Source organism: Struthio camelus, chromosome 23 (genome assembly GCF_040807025.1).
Source record: "Struthio camelus isolate bStrCam1 chromosome 23, bStrCam1.hap1, whole genome shotgun sequence".
Lineage (NCBI taxonomy): Eukaryota > Metazoa > Chordata > Aves > Struthioniformes > Struthionidae > Struthio > Struthio camelus.
Window position 1 is genome coordinate 4,731,856 of NC_090964.1, and position 16,309 is coordinate 4,748,164.

Sequence of the window (16,309 nt, forward strand, 5' to 3'; positions counted from 1 at the left end):
GATGAGCCGAGCTCTCTTAAATGGTGCATGTATTTGAGTTGTGGAGTTCTCTGCCTTTTGGAGTTACTTGTTTACATGGGCACGGAGGTGAGGAGGGGGTGACAAATACATGTTTAGGTAGGTTTAATAAAAAAAAAAAAAATTCAATTGCAGGTTGTTTTAATCCATTTTCTTCTAAAACACTATTCTCAATTAGCAGGACAAGCCTGAATAATTTTGATCAGAGTTCAGACTTGCACTTTTTTTGGTCATCTTTCTCTCCACTGTCACACAATTGTTCTTGGAAGTTGCTTGTAGTATTTGACTGTTGTTCAAAATTACTATGATGAACCAAGAGGAAACAGAGCCTCCTTTCAGGCCTTTCAGAACTAATTTCAGGAGCGGGGCCAAGGTTTACAGCAGTCAAGGTACAATAGTAAAAGCACTCTCATGCTGGTATGCAGCTGTGGTAGCAGTCGCTAAGGGCCGAACTCTGCCCATAATTTCATCCTTGTAACTATCTGTGATTTTGTGGGATTGCACTTAGGTAACTGAAGTCATAAACTGGCAATATTAAAAAAAAAAAAAAAAATCTGGCTGAAACATGCCTTGAAATACCGATTCAGTTTTGATGTGCTCTCTGCATTGGGTGACTATTACATAACAGGGGGAAACACTTTTCTGTTCCCTTGTGCAATGTTTTCATTGCTTTCAGGATCAGAAGATAAGTTGTCCTATGCAAGATAAAAACAAACTTGTATGCCTTTGTGCTGCTGGGATGCTATCAATATCTTCTAGGGGATAGTAAATTAATAAGTAGCTGTCAGCTTAATCTGCCCGTTGTCCTGTGTGCAGATAATTTTGGGTATGTGCAAATAATTTGGGGTATTTGTCAGTATTGGACAATTTCTACGACGAGTTCAGCTTTTCCCTTGTACCATCGATAGCTGAACTGGCCCTGCTGGCTTCTCCAGCTCTGGAAGGTTCTGCCGATACCCTGGCACTGGGAGGTTAGCTGGTTTTTCTCCAGGGAATCTCATATAAAGCACATAGGTATATCTCACCCTCCCCCAACCAAAGCCAGCTTCTGAGTGTGCAGGACAGTGCATATTATATTTGGGACTTGATTAACCATATCGGTAGAAATCCAGGCTTTCAAGTTTGCATTTAAAAAAGTAGTTGGCTTGATATTTTGCATTACTGAATGAACACATCCTAATACAGTGGGACTCGTGTACTGCACCGTAATTTATCAGTTGCAAACATGTGTGGCGGACACTGATGTTGTAATTTCAGTTGCACTGTGTTCTGCGGGATTTCTTTTCTAGCAGTTTTTTTTGTGGCAGTGCTCTAGAGTTTTGTCCAGCGCAGAGCATTTCCATTGCATAAGTTGGTGGTCTGATTCTAGCGTGATAGGCACCTTACATGAATCTTGCATATCCTGATAGCACTGTGTAGCACAAAATGTGGGGTTTTGGCTAGTGTGCGTTTTTATGTTTTAGTTAATAGCTAGCAAAACAAGCCACTAAGCTTTAAGGAGTCAGATTTGGTATCTTGATGTTTCTCTGTTAGTTACAAGATGGGTGTCTTATTCGGTATTTAAAATTGAAGCTCTGTGGATTTAATGCTTTCTTTCCCTTCTCTCTCTCTCTCTTTCTCTGTCTGTCTCTTCCCTCTCCTCACTCCCCTGTAGGTGTTGGTGGAATGAGCGTTGCGTGTGTTTTGAAGAGAAAAGCAGTGCTCTGGCAGGACTCATTCAGCCCCCACCTGAAACAGCACACTCAAGATACAGCTAATCCCAACATGCCTGTTGTACTGACATCTGGAACAGGGTCCCAGGCTCAGCAACAGCCAGCTGCAAATCAAGCGCTTGCAGCAGGGACACACTCCAGTCCTGTTCCTGGATCCATAGGAGTTGCAGGCCGCTCCCAGGACGACGCTATGGTGGATTACTTCTTTCAGAGGCAGCATGGTGAGCAGCTTGGGGGAGGAGGAAGTGGTGGAGGCGGCTATAATAACAGCAAACATCGCTGGCCTACTGGGGATAACATTCATGCAGAACATCAGGTAAAAAAAAAAAGTTAAATGTTTCCAAACTGAACACATGAACAAATCGAGCTTACCATAGATGCTTTTAATGAAACTTTTTTTTAAAGCTTAAGCTGGTTATTCTGTCACTGGAATGGCAACAGTCATACTTCTCTTTTCTTTTTTTCTCTTTTCAGGATTGCAGTGCCTTGCTAGCTATAAACTGAAATGTTTTTACTCTTGAGGGTGTTGAAATCCCTCTCCACTCTCTGTGACAGTAGAATGCAGAATTTATCATTGCATTTATTGATTTTTGTGTGTGTGAACCAGTTTAGCAGTGACTGCTGCAGCTTTTTTCAAATCTGTTGCTGTAGTTAAATAATTCTTATGTAATGGTATTACAAAACTGCTTTAAAAGCCAATGCATGTAGGTTGAGCTTTCAGCATTCCCAATATTGAAAAACACAATTCTGGAAGTTGCTTGCAACGTGTGTTACTCTGTTTTGTTTTGGTTTTTTTGTTTTGTTTTGTGGTTTTTGTTATAACTAGGGGGACGATACTATTAATGTGCTTAGCTGAATGGAGAAGGCAGTGTTAAGAACGTCGTGAAACAGTACTCAGGAAGCAGAAATAACTTTTTTCATTCACTTAACGTTTCTAAAGGAGTAGTGGCCCAAAACATGTCTTAGTAGTGTTTACTAACTAGACATTTCTTCAGTAGTTTCATTGTTGGGGATGTACTGCAAGTTAAATGAGTGCGTGACTCACTCAGCTTTCTGACTGTGACCTATAAGTAACTCTTCAGATATAGTAATGAGGTAAGGAAACTCACTGCCTCTACTAAGAGAGGCATGGGAAGAAAATAATTTAGTTGTAAGCACGTTTTAAAAATGAATGATTCCCACAAATCTTCTCAGAGCAGCAGACGTGAAGCTTTGGTAGCCCTTATTAACATGTCCTGCCTCTAGTTTTTAAAACGAAAATGAACAAGCCTTTGTTCCCCCACTGCGCCTCTCCAAGGGTGTGTTGTCATCTGGACCATTTAAAAGCAAATGTTGCAGGGAATTTTGCAACCTTGCTGAAGTCAGTATGTACATCAAGAAGGAAGTAAACTCAAATGCCCTGTTAATTTCTATTCTGTAAGAAAAACAGTATAAAATACTGTAATATGAAGTAGGCAGCCCAAAGAATACTGTAGTTTTTTTCCCTTCTGTGGGAACAATGTATTTAGTTAAATTACGATTTTAAAGGAAATACTGCATTGAAGTAAGATAAAAATTGCTAACTACTTTAAAAAAAAGTTTTACATGTAATGACTGAAAGCTTAAGAGCTTAGATGGAAAAGGTTTTCATGTGCTTTAACTCATGTAAGAACCAGTAAGCAAAAAGCTCTTACTGAATAGTTGTGTTTTTTAGGTTTTTAGTAATTCTCCTGCAGTCAAGTGTGGAAATGTTTATACAGGGACAGCTATTGTTTGGATGTTTTGTGTGAAGATGCCTTCAGAAATTGAACTACATGTCATAAAATTCTTAATCCTCTTTTCCTCCAACTCATACTTTTCACTCCCTTTCTCTGAAAATCCCTAAAAGCAAAGACAACAAAACATATTGGTGGTGCAAAAAAAACCCTGCAGTCATTAAAAATTGCACTATTTTTTGATTTCCGCCCCCCCCCCCCCCCACCCCTTTAACTACATTCTTTAATAACTTGTGAAGTTAGAAAACGTCACTGGAAAGAATTAATACTACCTGTTTCAAAGACTTCACCTAATGTCAGATATGTTGCTTTACCTCTGCTTAACTTTCTTTAGAAAATTGTTCAATGAAATGATAGTAGTAATAGTACCACTTTTTTGAAAAACTAGTTAGCTTCATTTTGAGAGAACTTAAAATAATGTAGGTGCGCTTTCAAGGCAGAACACTTCTAAGATGATGGTGTGGACAAAATACACCTACAAGATTAGGCTCGTAATGTTGCATATGATGCTTTCTGGGTTTTCTCGTTATGTGACCTGAAGCTTAGGAGAAACCCACCATAATGTAATTAAAGTTAGAATTTTATCTATTCTATTTCCTAATGGTTTTTATGTCCCTGTAATGTATTGTCATATGCGTGTGCTTTACGTTCAGTATCCATCTTTAAACCAATCTTTGTATTTAGTTTCATCAAAGTCAACACTGCGGGATGGGGTAGCTCTTTTTTCTGTCTTATTTTGTACCGTATAGCGTAGTGATTGGTAAGCCCTTCTCAAGTCCCCCTCTCTCTACTATGCTCTGTGTGTGCCTCAGAGTTTTACTCATGGGAAACAGAACATAGAATACACGTAAATCCTGATACGGCTATTCCCTTTGACTTTTTGGCCGCCTTTGCATCTGCTTGTTCAATTACAAATTCTTTGGAGCAGGAAATAGTCTTATGCATACAAAATTCATTGAATTCAATTTGGGCTTAACTGGGGCAGAATTGAATTTGTCATGCAAGAATAGAAGAAATGCAAGGAAGTGCTGGGACTTGCAGAAAGATGAGGCATGGTTATGGATGACTGTTAAGTGTCAATTTGTTGTACATGGTAGTATGCTTGTACTACTGAACTTTGTCTTTAAAGTGTCAGAGGTAAGGCAGTGAGGGCCCTTCTTGTTGCCTAAAAACTGGTTAGGAAAATCAGTAGCTAGAAGATAATGGAAAGTCAGAAAAATTTAATTATAGGGTATTATAGGTTAATGTCTGCCTAGAGCTTGGAAGGTCGTAATTAAAGGTAGAGGGATTTTTTTTTTTTTTTTTTAATTGTTGAATCCTAGTTTGTTCTGTGTTATGTATGTGGACAGACATCTATCTCTTTGTGATAATACGCCTGTGATTTTACCAAATGATAGCATTTCATCATGTGTTGTTGAAGGCTTATGAATGTTATGAGTCAGAATTTATTTACAGTATCCTTGCTTTTCATTTTTTGATTGCGCTTGCTGTTTCTCCTTGTCGATTTGTTCATCCTCTGGCTAGCAACTGTAAGAATTGAGCTGTGAATAGCTTTAATAGGATTGACTTAAAAAAACCAAAAAACAACAAAAAAGGGGTTTTCTGACCCCAAGGAAGTAGATAGTGTCCTCTCATTGCAAACAGGAAGTTTTGGGATGAGAGGAAAAATGCCTGTTCTTTTTATATTTTACTTAAAAATTTTCCCCTTACTTTTTTTCCTTACTCCAAAAGAGAGAGTGAAAAGTATATTTATTTATATATGAGTAAACATGCATATAATGAAACAATTAAAGATGTTGTAGCCTTTTTTCATAGGTAGGCATCAAAGATGCACAGCCCATCAAAATAGCCTATGTTTGAAATTCCTCTTTGGTCTCTTGCAGACACAGCAGTAATGATGAACTCACACTCTGTCTTCTAGATTAGAATCTCTGAACTTCTAAACAGACTTCAAAAATGTCTGTTGCTACAAATATTTTAATCATCAGACTTTAAATGGAGGACACTTCTAGGAGCCAGGTCTCTGCTGCAAAATGTAGTCATCTCCTGTTATTCACAAAAGGCAGCTGCAAGATTAGGTGGAGCATCATCATTCACCAGTAATTTTATGGTTCAAACTGAAGAGGTTTGGACTGTAGTTCTCTGTGATGCCCCAGTTACTCTTCAGGCTATTAGGACAGACTGTTAATGCTGCCTGCATTAGGGTTTTTTTATGCGTTTTATCCTGTAGAAAATGGGTTGAGATCAGCAACTCACTTCACGTGGGTTAGTAAAGAGTTACAAGATGACTTCTGATGACTAATGGCCTAGGCTGGATTTGACTTGGTGATGGAGGATTGCGTATCTCATTGCAAATCCAAACAGCCACCTACTACTACTGAGGGGAATAAAAAGGCAGTTGAGATAGACAGCTGGAAGAACTTCTCAATGCTTAACAGGTTTTTAGGAAAAATGTTTGGGTTTTCTTGGATGAAGGACTCTTGGGATTGTGTGGTTTTTCACATGCACGTGTGAACTTCTTGAACTGCAGTCAAGAGAGAGTTTCTCTGGTGGTGGTCCCTTCTGAATTATGTTACGTGGGTGTTCTTCAGACTCTGTCTGAATGGCAGTTAGAGTAATATGGGAGTTGCTAAGTAGAGGCAAATTATTTTAGGAATTTACTTTCTTTGGGAGCATGTTTAATTAATAATTTGAGACAATGGATCTCTGCAGGGATTGTCTTTTTGAATGTGGGGATTTTTTCACATACAGTTGGTGAAGAACAGTGAAAGCCACAGGGCTAGAATTGGGTTATATACTTGATTTTGCCCTTTGGTAACGTGATCAGACAACATATTAAATGAGAACTTACGTATAAGTGGGCGTAGAAGATAATTCTCCTGGCAGCTGCCCTTCTAACACACTGCTACTCAAACCGTACTACTTGATGCTGTGTAAATGTCTGGGTTTGATTCTTCTGTTGGCAGGCACCATTACCAAGGTTTGCCTTAAAGTCACGTTAAGGTTCTCCAAAATGATTCTGGAAGCTAAGCAAGCAGAAGCTGTCATGTTTTTCTGAAGTGAAATCCTATTTAAGAGACATTTAATGCTTTAGGAGAGATTTACTTGCCTGTCTACAGCAGGTACGTGGTGTGTGAGGGCTACAGTGGTCCGAAAAATCTGGCTGTCTGTACCACACCTGAAGGTGTGGGGGGAGTCCTTGAAGGACACATCCCGTGCGGTATAATGTATGCCTCTGTTCTTGAAGAACGTTTTCTGATGTGTGTTTCATTAAAGCTGTTGAATTTTCGTGAGTACTTCCATGTATCGCAGTGTACTAGCTGGGGCTTTCCTTACGTTAGTAGTTCAGTGACTGTACTAACTTGATACCCAGAAAATTAGGAATGTAATAACTTGCCAAGATGAAATCTCTAGTTTGACTGATTTGTTTTGCAGGGTTTTCTCTGTGGTAAATGGGAGAAGGGATATCTTGGAGGAGGGGATTCAGAACACTTAATTAACATTTCTGGTTTACATTGCCCTTTGAAAATCCCTCTTGGGATAGAGGGAGCACGGATAGATTGGTTAAGTTAGATGTTGAAAGTTGAATGTTGGAAAATCCTTGTCTTGTATAGAAAAACGCTGAAATCTTCTGGCAGTCAATGTAAGAATTTGTTGACTCTCAATCTGTCCGTCTTGCTATCCCTGACAGTCAGTTGCCAGATACCTAACTCTAGTTCAGATTGCACAAGTAATCTGGTGGGCTAGCTTTGGCGTTTCTTTTTGTGTTATTGTATTTTTGTAGTCGTCTTCCTTTTGTCAAGTTTGCTCAGGAAGAGAAAAGTATTTTCACGTTATTGAATTTGAGAATTTCAATGCTTAAGTAATATTTTAAGTATGTGGACAATATAGTAACTGAAATATGTTTTTGAATAGACCTTTAGAGCATAGCTTCCCTATATATTTATCTTTGAGAAGACCACACTATTTAAAACTGTTGCTGTCAAGTTGGCATGCTTGTTTTGACCTCTTTGGACCTTGTCTCTCAGTGAGTGCAGATGGGGCTAGCAATCTAAGGAAAATGGGGGTTGTTTTAAAAAAAAAAAAAAATTGCATTTGTAAAAAGTTACATTTCTCAAAACTGGATGCACTTACTTGTTTTCTTCCTCCCCTTCTCTCCAACTTCGGTTTCCCCTTACTGGCTCTTCTGTGGTTTGCTGAATATCTCTGAGTTGGTATGACATATTTGCATTTCTGTAAAACAGGTTATGATGCTCTTTTGTGAATTGGTGCCTTCTGTTGGAGAGAAACTTTACGTCAGATACAGGCCATATAATCCATTCACAGAAGCTTCTAAGTTGTGAATTTGCCCAATGAATTTCCATTGCCCCTACTCGCAGCTGCTACTAGTTCTTAGAGAAACATCCTTTCTGTTGAAAAATGGAAAAACTTGCTGAACAGAAATCTTGTTAACAAAGAGCCTGTTCCAGGGTGTTGAATTTGGTGGTGCCTGTGTCTCTGAAAGTTGGCACGGACTGACTATAGGTATATGCTGAGACACCTTTAAAGCTGTCCCCTTTGAATGATGATCCTGCGGGTCTGTAATGAACAAACTCGCCTTTGTTTGCGGATGTCATGTGATGCTGCGCTCTCTCTTGTCAAGTGATCTGCTCTGAGATATTGTGTTACTCCTCTTCCTTTGTTAAGGGTAACTTTTGTTCTAGGGCAATTGTTTTTAATAGGAGCTACCTGGCTGCTTGACTGATCCCGTACTGAAGCTGTGCAGACCCAGATCTTACGGTGGGGTGAAACATTGATGAGCACTCAGCTGTTATTAAACCCCTAAATTAGTCCTTCACCCTGCTGCGAACAGTCACTATGGCAAGGAGCTGCTTGCATCCATTTCTGACAAAAGTAGTGAACCTGTCACTGAAATGAGGCGATGCTGCGTTGCTTTTTTACACCATTTTCCTGTGAATTTAAACCTTGGAAGCTCAGTTTAAGGGTGGAGGGGAAAGGAAAAGCCTCAGACCTTCCACAGCTCAAGCAAGCCTTGTTGCCAGTTCTTTGTCATAAGTGTAGCCCTGACTGCTTGCGCAAATGCAATGATCCAAACACGCATCTGGAAAGCAGAAGATGGTTTTCGCAGGGTATTACCAGCTCCAGTGGGGCAAAGTTGAGGTTACTTTTTCTGTAATGCAGTATTCTGGAGATTTGTGCCCCAACAATATGTGCCTGAGACACCACAGGGTAACCTAAATTCCACATTAATGAAGCGCTTTCCTCAGTGAATAAAATCTGAGGGAAAACATAATTAGCTAGCGAAGCCGAGCCATTCTGAAAGGCTGTCTTTCTTGCATTTATTTCTGTACCCTGAATCATTAATCATCTTGGCTAAATGCCATGTGAAGCATTAGCCAATCTGCAATTTCAATAGCTTTTTGCTTCGAATGCTAATGGTAGTAGCTATTCTAATGATGAACCCTTTACTACAAAAATAGTAGTTAAACCACCTAATCCTGTCTAATACTTGTGACTTCACATTCTTTCTTTACCGACTATTGTTATAGGAGAGGACTAAAAATAGTGCTGTAATCAGTTGATGGAACAACATATTTTAACCCTGGATGTAGTTGTCAGTGGCAAGCCTGTTGTTGATAGTGTGTGGTGCTTTTCTTACTGTCAGCTGGTAAATACATTTTTTTCCAGATACTCCCTCTCTATATATATGCGCGTGTATATCTGCATGCACAGAGTAGATCTTTTTTTAAATAATGTGCTATGTGAGCTGTTCAGACAAGACAAACGCAGTCAATCTCTACAGCCTAGTAAAAGGCATTTGTTTCCATCTGAAATTTGTAAACTTTTAGTGGTAGTTAATTTAAAAGGCTTTAACAACTTGTAAGTATATAAATCATGTGCCACAAAGTATTTTTACTGTTCAGCCGTTTGAAGCTATCTCCCCTGTGCCCCCTTCTAAAGAATGCCTTATTCAGGCAGCAGCCTGACTGACTATTTTTGATGTTTCTTGTCCTTACTGTCCCAATACTGTTGTTTTTGTAGTGATGTTGACCTTTTTTGAGGAAAATTTTACTAGAAAATAAAGATATTTTTTTTCCCCATTACAAATTGAGCAAGACCTGAAATGTGAAAGTCTAATGGATAGAAACATAGCAAGACACTTGCGCTCTGCAGTAATTGCTGTGAAAAAGCATCTGAGGTTTTTAAAGAAAAAAAAAATCCAAGAAATAATCACACCCTTAAGCTGCTTTGAGTGAGCATGTGTAATGTAACCCATGTAAACAGTAAGCCCTTGGAATCTCTCATCTCTGTCTTCTCACACAAACAAACAAACAAATGCTATTAATCTTAGGAGCTGAGCAATTTGAATATCCCGACAAGTGTAACAGTAACACTGTTTTCCACTTTGCTCTGTAGGAGTAGAAAAGCAGAATAAACGGTAAGTCTCATCGGGAGAAGGTGTTATTTCTGTAGCTTCAAAATGCATGCTTAAGTAACTTTTAAGATGAAACAGGACTTCCCTGGAATTGATGCATCGCTGCCATTTGACTCTAGTGAGGCCAGAGTTTCACCACCCTCCGTTGCAGCCTTGATGAGCCGTCCACCTTTTTGTCTCGAGTTGTGTAAGTTGTCTGTGTGGGTGAACCCATCGAGCTTGTGCCCAGAGCGTACAAGCGTTGGAGGGCTCCCTCCAGGCTCCCCAAGAGCACAACCAGCTCAGCAGAGCAAAGAATGAACGTTTCCCTTGGATTTGTGGTCCCAGAGCCGTGCTTTTGTTTTCTGGGTGGAAGGTGGTTCTGGGTGAAGCACTCAGAAGTTCCTTCCAGTAGGATCTGTGGGACACGGTGAAGTTTTTGCTTGCTTGGCTAGCAGGACTGAAGGCTGCAGGCAACCCTGTACTTTACTGTAAATCAAAGAAATTTTGAAAGCAGCCTTTTATGTGTTCCAACTTAACTGCATCCTGTCTTTACAGTACCCATCCTACTTCAGTTTTAGATGATGGGGTCCCAGGGGTTTTACCTTCTAGTCAGAACTACTGGGGAAGAGGGGTAGTGGGAAAGTAAATGCTGTAATCTAAGGGAGGGGAGAATGAGGAATAGATGGAACCTGGCAAAAGTAAGTGGTGGGGAAGGAGAAAGAGAGCCTTTGAAATAGGTCCGGAGAGGTTAATATGGGAAGCAGCTTTTGGGAGAGGAGAATGGAGAAATTTTAAAGTTGAGGCCTACAGGATGTTCTAGTTAACTTTGATTACCCTGTTTAACATAATTGCCTGAACAGCAATAGATAGTTTAAGCACTCTTCAGTCATCGCTAACAAGTGCAGATGTTTGATCTATTTATCGTTGTCCTACATCAAGAAAACCCCGTACAAACCCTCAACCTTCATGGAATGCTTGTAGAGACAATTTTGTTAGATGATGGGCTGGAATAGTCTGGGTATTTTTCAGGGAGAAAGCTTCCATCTCTCCAAAGATTTTCCTTTTTTTTTTTTTGTTTATTGGCCGAAAGTTTTGTTATTGTTCAATTCTACCTCGGTTCCCCCTTCTTAGGAAACGTTGCTTGCATGAGGAGGGAAAACACATTCTGTTGAGTTTGCTGTGACTCTCCATTGTGATTAAGAGTGAAATTTAGACTTTGATGGTTTTGCTGCTTGTCCGTCTAGATGAATCATAAATGCTAGGTAAATGAGATTTCCTTAATATATAAGGCCACTGTAAAATCCCCTGAGATACCTGAGGATCATGAAATGAGATACAGTACTGCACTTTGAATTTATAAGTAAAGGTCATATTAAGATTCTGTAGCACCCATATTTGCTTAATATAAGCTGCAGTGTTAACACTGACTGGTTATTGACATTAATATTTACTTAAAATTACAATTCAGGTACTTTGCTAGCAGTTACCAGTTCTGAAAAAACTTGAGATTATTCTGGGATACAAAATCTGGTATTGGGAATACAAAAAGTAAATATACTGTTGCTTTCATGTTAATTTGGTATGTTCTTCAACCCCGTGTTTAGTAATCACAGAGGCAGTTCATGGCCCCATTTCCTGTTCGTTTAACTGGCTGTGGAAATGGTTTTGACAAGTGCCATTTAGCCCTGTGGGCCTCGGTTTTTGCTAGGTTAAAATTTAGCTGCCATTTTTAAGCACCAGCAGTGCAGCGTGTCCATATCAGTTGCTTTTTTTGGGGGTGTGTTTAATGTTACCTTTTTTTTTTTTTTTCTGTGGGCAAGCTGGATACCCGAGATTATGTTTTTGCAGGTTTACTTGCTGTGTCTTTCCTGGGTCTCTAGCGTTGCAGCTTTTTAACGTTGTGGACTTCAGTTGTGTTTTGGGATCGCTTGTTTGAATTGCAACAAGAGAGGTTTCATCTTGTTCTCTTGAACCTTCTGTAAGTTGTACCCTTTGCACTGCTCCTCTGTCACTTGTGATTTTTCTCAAAAGGAAGCTTGGGGGAATTGCCTGAATCAGCTTTGCCATTCTATAAGATACATCTTCCAAAATTTTTAAATACTAGCTGTAAGACAGCTATGGCAGAACATGATTCTGGGAGCACTCAGAGACAGGGAAAAGTGATTTGCCTTCTTTTTTCGTGCCGTATTTAAGCAGAAGATCCAGCACCAAAAGGCAGAGCGTAGGTGATCTTTAGCTGAGATAGCTGCTTTCTTGTTTTTTTACTGTGACTGTGTATTAGTACAGTAGAGTAGCACTCCAGAAATGCACAAGGACTATCCATATACCTTTGGGACTGGAGAGACATTTGCTTCTGAGGTGCTGTCATTAAGTTTTATGATGAGATCCTCTAATCTTAGCCAAGCAAAAAAAGCAAACAACCAAAAAAACAAGCCAACCCCCAAAACTCCGCCATGTGTGACTGACCTGTGCAAGACTTCTACCTGACACAACTTAGCTGCGTGGGGCTTGGAAGATCCACAGTGAATGCAATTAATGCACAAGGTTGCTGAGCAGCTATTTTGTCACACAGGAGGGTGAGTTTTGAAAGCGGTCCTTGACCTAGAGATAAATTGGCTTGCGTCGTTAAAATCTGCAGTAGGTAATAGTAGAAAGCATTCTGTGTCTTGTCTCGTCCTCCCTGAAGTAGGCTGTGGCTACGTACTCTACTGAAACGTGGAAAGGCCTGGATTCCTCTGCAGTGTGTATGAGGCCAAGGGTTTCTGTTCACGAGACTGAAAAGAAGATTGGGACGTCTGACCTAGAGTGACGCTGTAGCGAATGATGTAGCTATCTCTTGCTTTATCGTGTGTTTTTTAAAGCAAAGGTGAAAATTGGATAACAGGGCTCCTGAGAGACTGAACTGACTTGAGCCTATGCAAAGCGATGCAACCCAGTGGTGGTTCTGTTTCGGTTTCTTAGGATTGCTTGGAGTCAACGTGCTGGGCAAATAGGGTTCTGGATATGTGCTTTCACTGTGAAGGCAGGAAGCTGTTTACGAGTCAGTAAAGTGGCTATAAGCTGGAGTGTGTTATAGTGACATATATTTGTATATTCTTGCATCTGGAAGTTACTCTTCCTCAATATAATGCTCCAATTAAGTTTGAGATTTGCATAACTCCTGAGTGCATTTACGGAGTAACGTGAAGGTGAGAAACGTTCTTGTGCAGCGAAATTGCATTGTAATTCTCTTTCAGGAGCAGTATAATTGATGTACAGAGCTCATGGGCCTTTATTTTGGGGACTAGGCTTCAAAGAGGAGCTTGCTGGGTTTTCTACATTATCAAAAAGGAAGAGTACTTTGTAGAAGAAGGTAGGGAGAGCTGTTCCTTGTAACGTGTGAGGATATGCGCTCTGCATTCAGTTTTGCAGAGGTGAAGTGTCTGGAACAGGTTGAAATAGAGGTGCAGCTGAGGAGCGCTGCTGGCTCAGAGCAGAAGTCAGTTTTTGTCAAATCACTTATTAAGCAATTCTGACTACAGCTGCCCTCTCTTTGTATGATTCCTAACATTTCTCAAGATCACTTCTTCCTCCAAGGAACCAACTATCCAGATGTCAGGGCATCACTTCCTTGTGCAGCCGATTTATTTTGGCATTGCCTTCTGGATTTCTTTCAAAATTCTGGTTCAGTGGTGAACCAGATTTTATGGTAATCAAATCTTATCCACGTTAATCCTCTTCTGCGGTAAGTTCTTTCTTTTTCCTTTTGTGGAGCTGCTTGTTTGTAGTGTTTACCATTGTGGCTCTGCTTCACAAATCCGTGTTTGTTCCAGGGCAATGATAGTCAACAGGAATAGATTCCAATGAGCGAAAGACTATTGATACTTTTTTTTTTTTTTTTAATACCATGTCAGAATATTACCTGCCTTTTGGAATACTAAGATGTGTAAAAAGATATGCATTTGGTATTAAATTCTGGTATTTCAGAAGCTATCTATTCTTCTCTGAAAGGGAAATGAAGGAACCCTGTGATATTTGTGCACATCATGTGAGAATAGGTGTTGCTATTTAGTATTATGAAGGGGGGAACTGTGAAGCAGCTCTTTTGAGTACAGTCTTTGAAAAGTAAACTAGTCTGTATTGCAGACAAATAAATAAAATGATGAGTGGCAATAAAGGAGCTATATGACTGAAAGGAAAGGCCTCAAAACTGGTGATACGTAGAGTGTGAACATACAGTGCCCGAAAGTCAAGCAGAGAGACCTGGTTTTGAAAATGTTTTTGTCTATATTTGTCAGGATTGATGAAAGGAGGATGAGTAGGGGTAAGGCTTAGCTCTCTCTAATGAATTATTTATTTTGCTGTTTGACCTGTGATAGCAGGTAGAGGAGTAGATGCATAATTTTTGCTTTTGACAGTGGCTGGGGCAAAGTGTATTTGGGAAGGAGATGTAGGCAGCCCATTTCTACTGTATATCTTTTAACAAGGGAGGCTAGGGTGGTTATTTACAATCTCAAAATGTTTGAAGAAATGCTTCCTTCAGGCCCTTAAGAGGAGAGAAAATAAGTGCTCAATTAGGTATACAACTAAACTAGGTATAAAACAGCTGGAGTGCACTTAGCCGTCATGTTTATGCTGCTTTTTGCCCTTTAGCACTGCTCTTATCTAGATCTGTGGGCCAACTCTGTAGTAACAAACTATCACGGGCGTTATTTGGTTGAAGACAAATGTGCTGCTTGACTTTGCAAATGGGTAAATGGTCAACACTGAAGGGAGCCGCGTGTGCTTACTGGACAGTAGCACTTAGTGGAACCTGAATCGCTAAATCGTCATGGTTTCTGGTGGAAGTTCACGAGCTTGCGTTGAAGGCTTTAACAGCGTTGGAGATGATCGCATTGTTAATAGTTACACCAGTTCTCCTTTCTCCACTAATAACTCGGGCCAGCATGGGAGCTTGGCTTCACACCTGGATGCAAATTATATATTTTCACTGCTGTAATTGGTTTAACTAAATGATAACATGGTTTTCTACTCCAGGCAAAACCTTGAACAAGAAGAGCTCTATGCAAACGTTTGTGCATCTAACGTCAACAAATAAGATGCGTGTTTTCTAGCATTTAAAAAATGAATTATGTTCAGTAGAGTAAGGATGACCTTAAAATGCGCATAAGTATCAAAAAAGGGGGTGATGGGATTGAGGACAGGAGTGGAATTCTTATTTAGAAACTGTCTACGTGTTCTAGACCGTACTTTCACCAAGGATGTTTGTGCAAGTGAAGATGCAAAGGAGATTGAAGTTGGCAGCATAAAATTGCTAGGGCTAGGATCTGACCAGAACAAAATAAAGTATTTTAATAGTCTTGTGATTTATACTAGAAATGTAATGATTGTCTCTCTGTTACAGCTTTGTTTTGAGGCTGCCACAGCACAACATCCCCCTTTGGGAGTAGATTTGTGTGGGTGAAGCGGAGGGAAAAGAGGGCTACTAGGTAGCCTCTCCTTCTCCAGGACAACACTGTACACCCTGGATCAGTGCCATTGTGGCTTCATGTGTGGGGGGCTGGGAGATTGCTTTAGCAGTAATAGGAATGAGCATCACCTGCTGAACCTCTTTGTTTAGCCTCTCTGTTCCTCAGATGTTTCATTTAAACAATAATTTGCTCCTGTTCAGCTTGTGTGGCTTAGAACGACTGGATGTTGTAGCACTTTCAATGAGCTCAGCTTAAAATGCTTCACAGAAGCACCTGGTCTTGTTAACCTCTGTCTCAGCTGGGGGAACTGGGATACGTGGGCTACGTTAGCTGGCAGATCAGTGATGAAGTTGACAGCAGAGCAAAGTCTTTGTCGTTGTCCTGTGCTGTAGCGGCTGGGACACGCTCTCCTGTTTTCACTGTGCGTCGTCTTCACCGCTGTGATACAGGGTCACAGCAGAATGTGACAGGAAGGTGGCAAAACTGAAAATAATTTTGAACTGAGATTTGGTAATAAGAGGATGCCTTATTTAAACGGTGGTACTGTGTGACTGACTATTGAGGAGTTGCATGTTCCAGGAATATATGATATTATTAAATTATATAGTATATATCGTTAATACATCTTTGCGTAGTAGCATTGTTACAGAAGAGTAGAAGGGTTGGCGGGGCTTCTGGAGGTCATCTATGATGCTTGCTTTATATTCTTGGATAAGGTGTATTGAATTTTGTCTTAAAATAGAAATAAAGCATAATCATAACCAAGTCTTGACTTGGTTCTGCTGGAAATAGTGGCAGGAGAATCACAAGCTAGGGTCAAGCTTAAGGTCTGTGACCATGGTTTAACTGCTCACAGCACTGGAAGTTTGCAAAAGGATGTACAAGCATCCAAACCATTAGCGTAGTTTTTGCCTTTTTGTGATATGAAGCATCCAAATCATCTGCTCAAGTTTTCAG

General features: G+C 40.1%; 1 protein-coding gene across 20 annotated transcripts in view; it reads left to right on the forward strand.

Annotated features, from left to right (window-relative positions):
- PUM1 (pumilio RNA binding family member 1) overlaps window positions 1-16,309 on the forward strand; it is a 78,840-nt gene that overhangs the window by 3,071 nt on the left and 59,460 nt on the right. For 12 of the 20 annotated variants that reach the window (XM_068917129.1, XM_068917133.1, XM_068917125.1 and 9 more), the window contains exon 2: window positions 1,673-2,046. In XM_068917129.1, the coding sequence (XP_068773230.1) occupies window positions 1,684-2,046 (363 nt within the window). In that variant the 5' untranslated portion in view covers window positions 1,673-1,683. Of the gene's footprint in view, window positions 1-1,672; window positions 2,047-16,309 lie in introns of those variants that run through there. The other 8 variants (XM_068917141.1, XM_068917144.1, XM_068917142.1 and 5 more) reach the window with 2 other exon arrangements.